This window comes from Coenobita brevimanus, chromosome 107, assembly GCF_032717465.1.
Source record: "Coenobita brevimanus isolate Jiangsu-jjx chromosome 107, ASM3271746v2, whole genome shotgun sequence".
NCBI classification, from domain to species: Eukaryota; Metazoa; Arthropoda; class Malacostraca; order Decapoda; family Coenobitidae; genus Coenobita; species Coenobita brevimanus.
Window position 1 is genome coordinate 108971 of NC_137060.1, and position 8530 is coordinate 117500.

At 46.2% G+C, this 8530-nt stretch overlaps 1 protein-coding gene across 1 annotated transcript in view; it reads right to left on the minus strand.

Moving 5' to 3' along the window:
- LOC145416636 (uncharacterized) overlaps positions 1–8530 on the minus strand; it is a 43025-nt gene that overhangs the window by 19923 nt on the left and 14572 nt on the right. Inside the window, exons 6-7 of the mRNA XM_080285571.1 lie at positions 4448–4644; positions 1322–1467 (exon numbers count right to left, since the gene is read on the minus strand). Coding sequence (XP_080141697.1) covers positions 1322–1467; positions 4448–4644 — 343 coding nt within the window. The remainder of the gene's footprint in view (positions 1–1321; positions 1468–4447; positions 4645–8530) is intronic.

The window sequence follows — 8530 nt, forward strand, 5'->3', positions numbered from 1 at the left end:
TCCAGATGAACCTGAGGCTACAATAACAACATTCATCCCGTCCATTTCCTTCCAACACCACAACAGTAACAACATTCTTCGTCTCCAATTCCTGCCAACACCTTCACAAGAGCAACAACATTCTTCCCCTTCAAATCATGCATCTCCTCTCAGCCTTCCTGTTAGAGAACATCTTGACATGATGGACACACAGTTCTACGCGGTAGCCTGTGCCAACACACAACACCGTTGTCATTAAATGAGAGGACCACACAATACAACCAGACACATAAAACAATAACCACACAAATATTACCAGACCCTCTTCAACATGGTGGCAGAGTGAGTAAAGAGGTGGCCTGCCACCAAAAAGACCCGGGTTCAATTCCCGGGAGGATAGAGGAATATTTGGGGGAGGCGGTGGCTCAATCGGTAGAGAGGTGGCCTGCAGTCCTAACGGACCCAGGTTCAAATCCCGGCTGGGGCAGGGAACAGTTTAAGGATTTGAATTTCATTAAATCAGGCTTTACTGATCTACCAGAAGACCCGCCGACATGTCGTAAAAATACCCCCGCTAATACCAATACACCAGTCCTGTATGAGACAGCCCTAGCATGTATTCAATATGGACTGTGGGTGTTAGCGCCGAAGTGGTGACATGTAGAGGTGTATGGTATGAAGGAGGACTGCTGGGCCTTGACAGCAGGCTGTGAAGCCTATGCCCAGAGTCGGACACATAAAAAAAAAAAAAAAAAAAAAAATACGCTCCAACACCAACAACGAAAAAACGCCTACATACTCACTGCAGCACAAGGCTATACAACACCTTGAGTACAACACCATTTGTATACTACATGCTCCCTCCCAACAGTCACCCATCAGAGGTATCCTTAATTAAATATACGTGATCGAATTCATGTGGTTAGGCTTAGATCAGGACACCACCGAGCACTGCCCAGTTACCAGCTTAGATCTGGGTTGCGTGGAACCACCGTTGACAAGTGCCCTGTTGGTAGAACAGGTCCACACAATATAACATACATAATAGAGCACTGCACAGCACACGGCACACTAAGACACAAACACAACATCAACGGTGCAGGGAACCTGTGGGACGACCCCATACAGAAAGTTGCTTACATGCTGTCGACGGGTCTGCTGGGCCAGGATTGACCGGGATTAAACAACAATCTGTTGCACTAACCTTCCTGACAGTGTCCTCTGGTGTCACACAGGTCCCTGACAACCCTAATGGTGCCAGCGTATAGCTTGTTGAATTACTCTTGGTGCTTCTGCGTCAACTATCATCATCATCATCATCATCATCATACAGTGCACTAACCTTCCTGATAGTGTCCTCTGGTGTTACACAGGTCCTTGATAACCCTAATGGTGCCAGCGTATAGCTTGTTGAAGTACTCTCGGTGCTTCTGCGTCAGGCAACGACGGGTGTAGCTGTCGATGCACTGAAGACCTTCCAACAACACCCTGACCAAGGAGACAAGGAGTTAGGTGAGGTTAGGATCATCATCATCATCATCATCATCATCATCATATTCTTCACCTCCACTATCCGCATCAACAACCATCATCGTCATCTTGGCCTTAAAAGAAAGAGTTGGTCTGGGAATGTTGTGTCTCAGGGTGGGGTAGGTTAGGTTAGATCAGGTTATGGTGAGTGAGGTTAGGTTAGGTCTGGTTAGGTTAAATGATATTATGTTAAGTAATAAAATGTTGATGGGTTTAAGTAAGGTAAAGACGGGTGTAGTTATTGATGCAGTGAACACCTTCCAACAGCATCCTGACGAAGGAAAATTAGACAAGAACGTATCCACTGCACGAGGGTGATGCGTGTCAGAGTCCATGTGCGAATCTATGCAAGTATATGAAAGGACATACCATACTCTGTTCACTCAACCTGTCTTAAAACTGCCATCCCTCCATCTTGAATGCTGAGTTATAACAACAGATTATCACCAGAATACGATGCTAGGCACGAAGAAGCGATAGGAAGGGGATGGAAAGCCGCAGCATTGTCTTTCTGCCCCTGAGCTATGTGAAACAAGCTACAAAAGGTGAAAATTTGACCAAGTTAGAGTAAATGAAATATACCAGCAACCACTTAAATGCCAGCCAAGGCTTGGGTTCCAACCTCAGACTAAAAGCAGACTGAAAGGGCATCATACTACAGACTGAGTCACCGGAGCTCCTTTGGCTGTTATCTATTCCCTCCACCTCCAAATATCTCTCTAAAGATTAATATATTCGTCAGGTGATAACAACAACAACACGAAAACACTCTCATGGTAGGGAAGGATTTCATGACATATACAGAAAATCTCCCCTGTCCCCCTTCTCCTCCTCTTCATTATCATCACCAACATCATCATCATCATCATCAATAAATAGTGAAGGATTTAATTTCATATGCAGAATATCTCCACCATCTCCTCCTCCTCCTCCTCATCATCATCATCATCATCATCATCATCATCATCATCATCATCGTCATCAAAGGACGTCGTATTGTTTTATTCTTGCATCTATCACGCGATTCTATTCAGCTAACACGAGAATCCTGTAGGTTCTTCATCCTAACTTGGTTCAGATTTATATCCTTTTGAAGCTAGTTTCACGGAGTTCAGTGACTGAAAAATGACAGTGCTGCAGGTCTACATCCTTTCCATAGCACTTCCTCGTAACTACCATCATATTCCAGTGTTACTCTATTGTTACACCACAACATTCAAAATGGAGAGATGGCAATTTTAGGTCAAGTTAGTGTAAAGGGAGTATATCAGTGATAGGTTAATGAAGGACGTATCTAACCCCTTCAGTCTGAAAAGTCTCACTAATGTTGAATAAAACCGTCTGGCTACAGCAACAATAGAATGAAAAAGACGTCATGGCAATGAAGTGGTCAGGATGGCAGGTGAAAAATTTGCTGCAACCTTACTAACGTTAACCCAGCGTACAATTACCATCTCCCCATCTTGAATACGTAGTTGTAATGCGAGTTTAACAAAGGAATATGATGCTAGTCACGAAGAAGTGCTGTGGACACTATGTTGCTCTATAGTACTGGTCTATGCTGTAACTGAGCTATGTATAATAGGCTTCAAAAGAACGAAAATCTCCGCCAAGTTAAAGTGAACGAACTACAGAGTACACGAGGAACAGTTGGTAAAAACCAGTCTTAGGTTTATGCCTATCGACTGCACGAGGGTCATTACGGCAGACCATCAGTTTGTGCTGGGTCCCAATCTTCCCTCAGAACACGACCCGCACTAGTCAGTTGACATCCAGGTCCCAAATGTACTGTTGGGTGAATAGGGACAAGGAGGAAACTGCGTCCACCAGTCTGACCAGCAGCAGAACCGAACTCTGTTTCAGTTGCGAGGTGGTTGTGCTAACCACTGCACCAGCAGGTCCCCCACACTGGACGCGGATCGATGAAACAGCTAAACTCTGGGTCACTCGGCCGCTAAACCCCTTTACTACGAGAATGGCTGCTGGAGAGGCACGCCTTCTCGCGGTGGCACTGATGTAACTGGTCGCCTCCTCTGCCTGGTTATACTTCCCTCACCTCCCTCCCTAGCCTCCGAAAAGACGATGGTGGACGGCAGGAGGAGGGCAACTTTACCCTACAGTCCACTGGGTTCACGTTTTTGATGAACCTGGGTTGTAACTACTACTACTACTACTACTACTACTACTACTACCAGTGTTGCTATTAGCACTATGAGTTTAATTTTAGCTCTTCTATTTCCCGACCAGTTTATTCAGCTCACACTTTTTTCCAACTGCAGGCATTAGATATAACCTTCATTAACCCCTTCAGTACGGTGATGCCTTTTATAATAATTTTATTACCCTAACTCAAATTTATTTAGGTTAATATAGCTTTTTTTCAAGGTGGAAGGACTGGATACTGCCTTCATTAACCTTCTCGCTGTGACTACTTTTGATTTCACTCCTACTATTTCCAGTCAGTTTTGTTCAGCTTAGAGGAGAAATTTCGAATCCAAAGTTTGTAAGTCCTCCCACCAAATCTACTCTCTCCCCCAAAGAAGAAAATGAAAAAACTCACGGGCACACTGTATTAAGTTTGGTGACGTGGCAGCCAAACCGAGATCCTTATCTTTGAGGACTTCAAGAAGCTTGACACATACGGCGATGTCCCCGATGTCGAAGTCTTGTTGCAAACACTGTCCCTCTTCCACTATAAATATGGTTATTCTTCCACTCAAAGTCTACTCGTCTTCCACCTCAAATATGTTTCCTTTTCACCTTAGTTTTGCCTCCCTAACACTCCTAGTTTACTCTTCTTTCATCTTACTTATGCTTCACTTCCACCTCATCTATGCTCCTCTTCTGTCAAGTCTACCCCTTTTCCACCCAAGCATCCTTCTCTTCCACCTTAACACTGCACCCCTCTCCCACCACAACAGCAAAAATACAAACTCACGGGCACATTGTGTTGAGCTCGTGGATGGTGGCAGCAAAGCCCAGGTCCTTATTTGTGAGTACCTCCAGCAGCTTCACACACACGGCAATGTCCCCGTTGTTGCAGTCCTGCTGCGGCCCACGTCCCCCGCCTCCGTTGTGCCGTCGCCGACCACTGTGACCCCCACCGCTGCCGCTGCGGTTATCCTCTGACCTCTCCTGTGCCAAGAGGAACAACAGTTGGATCAAATCTGGTACAGATGATTTGTTTTCATCTGACGTACTTAGGCAACTCCCACAACTTGAATACTACTTTGTGGTTCCATGAAATTTGATGGCACGTAATAGGAGGCAGGAATTGGTCTCTAAGTTACTATATACTAAAAATAAATAAATAAATAAATAAAAAAATAACTTGGCCCAGCTTTTCGACCTTCTGTGGATTATTTTCAGTGGTTCAATGACAGAAAATGACAATGTTATGGCTCTACATAATTTACACAGCACTTCGTGACTAGCATAAAATTCCTGTATTAATCTGCTGTAATAACTAAGCATTCAGGATGGAACGATGGTAGTTTTAGGCCAGGACAGAGTACAAACTGTATAGTCAAATCGATCTTACACTGTGACTACACATGACCATCACCTGGGCTGAAAGGTGTTAATGAGCTTCGCCAGGATAAAAGAAACGTGTTACAGTAAATACAGAGTTAAAAAGGTGCACCTGTAGTGATGTGATTAAGCTAACTACCTAACCCTTAAACCCCAACACATACCTTTCGTTTTATTTTCCTGGTAGCAGGCAATTTCATTAAGTTTAGGTGAGAAGTTTCGAATTAAAGAAGTTAGACTTAGCATTCATGAACCACCTCACTACTACAGATATGTCCTAAGCTACATAACACAGCTTGGTGACAGGAATATTGGAATACGTCACTGGACTGAAGTCGGTTAACAATTCAGGCAAGAAACACATATTTGCATCTGATTAACGCTAACTTCAGTCCGTTTCATGCACCTCACAAAAGCCCATCAATTACTTAGCAATGAGAAAGCCCACTGCGGCAAAAAGTTGGCACCTGTATGACTGACAAGGAAAGCAATGTGGCTAATTTGTTTAACTGACTGAAATTCTCTCTCTCTCTCTCTCTCTCTCTCTCTCTCTCCCCCAACCCAGTACCCATCTAGTACGCATAATGAACCCAACGCACGAAACAGTTGCTGATTCAGTATAGACGGTTCGATACCCCGTTCGAACACCGATTTAAACTCACGTAACTTCACGAGAACTCCGGTAAATTGACCTGACTTGCTTGGCACCTGTCAATATTACCACTAAATATACCTTGGTGTGGAGAACGGTGGTGCAGTGGTTGGCTCCTGCACCTGGCAACTGCAAGAACCCGAGATCGATTTACGGGTGAGCGCTTTTCCCCCCAGAGAGAGAGAGAGAGAGAGAGAAAGTGTGTGTGTGTGTGTGTGTGTGTGTGTGTGTGTGTGAAGGGGGGGTAGGGGTATGGTGTGGTAATGTGAGTGCTCAAATCGATGTCTAGGCAGTCCCTTCACTACAAGGGGCCGTTTCCACTGGCCTGGATAAAATCTATCCATCTATCTATCTGTCTGTCTATCTGTCTGTTTGTCTGTCTGTCTGTCTGTCCATCATCAAATTCTTTTTTGCCCCATCGGGAACACAGACAGCCGTGGCGAAAATACACACCCTTCCTCTTTTCTCACGGTTCGGTAGAATTACTATTACCGGCACTACTACTATTACTACTACTAGTACTACTACTACTGTTATTATTATTATTATTATTATTATTATTATTATTATCATAATCATCATCATTATTATTATTATTGTTTGATAACCTCGTTATGGTCCAGTAGGCCTCCTGGTAATCTGTTTGTCCCTATGTACTCGTAACATTTAAGGTGAAGGTGAGCAGCCTGGCTCATCCCTGAGTGGCATTATGTGAGCAAAGAACACCAACTATCCCTCAGACGGAAAGCCTTAATGGCCCCATCCGTTTCGAACGCCTTATCCCACTAGGCCACCAGGCGTCCATTTGGTTGAATAGTTACCACCCAGAGTAATAAATGATTTCTTGGATCACAGGAAATCATCTGGCCTGTCACCCAGATAGCCACCTGAAGGCAGCACCACATCAAGTGAGCGGATGGAATAAAATCGTCTGGCAGTAGCAAGGTACAGAAGGACAACTGGATTTTTGCAGGTGGACTGGAGCCAGGGTGAAGGCATGGCGGATGGTACAACGGATAAGGGACGGTCGCTGTGTTTTCATAGGACGGAACTGGACCAATTCACACACTACAATACTGATTCGTGGTGGCATGAGTTTTGATGACCCATTGTAATGAGGAAGGAATGAGTCTCCTTGGTTACTAGTCTCAACCCTTCAGTCTGACTACACCTGGCCATCACCTGAGCTGAAAGGGGTTAGGGATCCATGTCAAGGTTGAGTAAATGCCGTAGAGTTTGTCCTTTGATATGCTGCCACCTCGTCCCTTCCACCAATGGCATACACCCTCCACACTGACACACACAAATACACCACATTTATAACACACACCCTCGTCCTCTCTCTCTCTCTCTCTCTCTCTCTCTCTAACAGCCTTTGCAACTCTAAGAACCCCAGACCCCACCCACCTATACTCAACACCACATTCCACACACACTCCATTCCCTCCACCTCCCAAAACCACTCATCCACTCCACCTATCCCAAATATCCCTCCCTATTCCACTCACCCATTCCACCCATCCCAAATATCCCTCCCTATTCCACTCTACGTTCTTTCCACTTACTCCACCACACCAACAACCTTCCCATGCTGGCTTTTTCCACCCAACCCTATAGCCTCCTCAACTCCACCCCATCCACCACACCACTCAAAAGTTCTCCCCACATCCACTTTCCATCACATTTCATTCACTCCACTCTTCCACCTCACTATATAGCCATCTTCTCTTATTTTCAAATTTCATCCACTTTACTCCACCCAAATGTTCCTCTCCTAAATTCACCCTCCAGCTACTCCACTCCTTCCATCCTGCCCATCAGAGCTTCTCCAGCACCTCCACCTCTTCCACCCTGCCCTATAGCCTCCTCACCGCCGCCTTAGACCGTTCCGCCACACAATCCACCTCCTCCACCTGTCTCTAATTTCCTCTACCAATTCCCACATCCCCACCTTACTTCACACCAGCTAATAATAACTTTCACATCCACTTCCCTCCACACTGCCTCCACTTCAAGCATCTGCCCAGCGTTTCCACCTCCATCCTGCTAAACAGCGCCCCTAACTCCACCTCCACCCAAAAGTCCCTCCCTATTTCCACATGCCATCCACAGTACCTTTCCCAATCCACCTCCCATCACATTATCTCCACCCACAGCATCTTCACAACCGCTCCACCTCTTCCACTTCACTCACCAGTCCTCCAGCCTCTACTCCACATCACATTTCACCTCCCCAAATATCCTCCCCAACCAACTCCACTGCCACCTCCCCTCCAGACTATCCCTTCCACCACGCTCAATACGCCTCATCTCACATATTCCAATCCCAGTAACTTAATACAATCAACACCTCCACCCCACATATACTTCTGCTTCTCCACACATCCTCTCACCTCTTCCATCATTTTCATCCTGCCCAACAACCTCTCCACCTCCACCCAGACGCCGTGCCTCCACCCTAAGATCCCACCCGCCTCAGCCCGCCCACTCTACCGCACTGCACTCAATAAAGTCGTTCCTCTCACCCGGTGCACTCTCACTGGCCGAAGCAACGCAGGACTCCACCCACAGCATCTGTTTGGCCCACCCACACCCTATCCACCCTCTCTAAGTCCTTCCCCAGCCCCTCCCGCCCCTCCTGCTCTCCCCCACCCACCGCCCCAACTAGCTAGATCCTCCCGCATCTCTTTTAGCTTGCAATTCCTTCTCCTCCCCACTTTCGCCATCTCCTCTTCGCCCTCACTTACTCAGACAGTCGCCCCTCCCCTTCCCCATCTCCCTCGCCTGCTGCCCCCCGCCCATCTCCGTCCCTTCCCCACTTAACAACAATAAACCCAA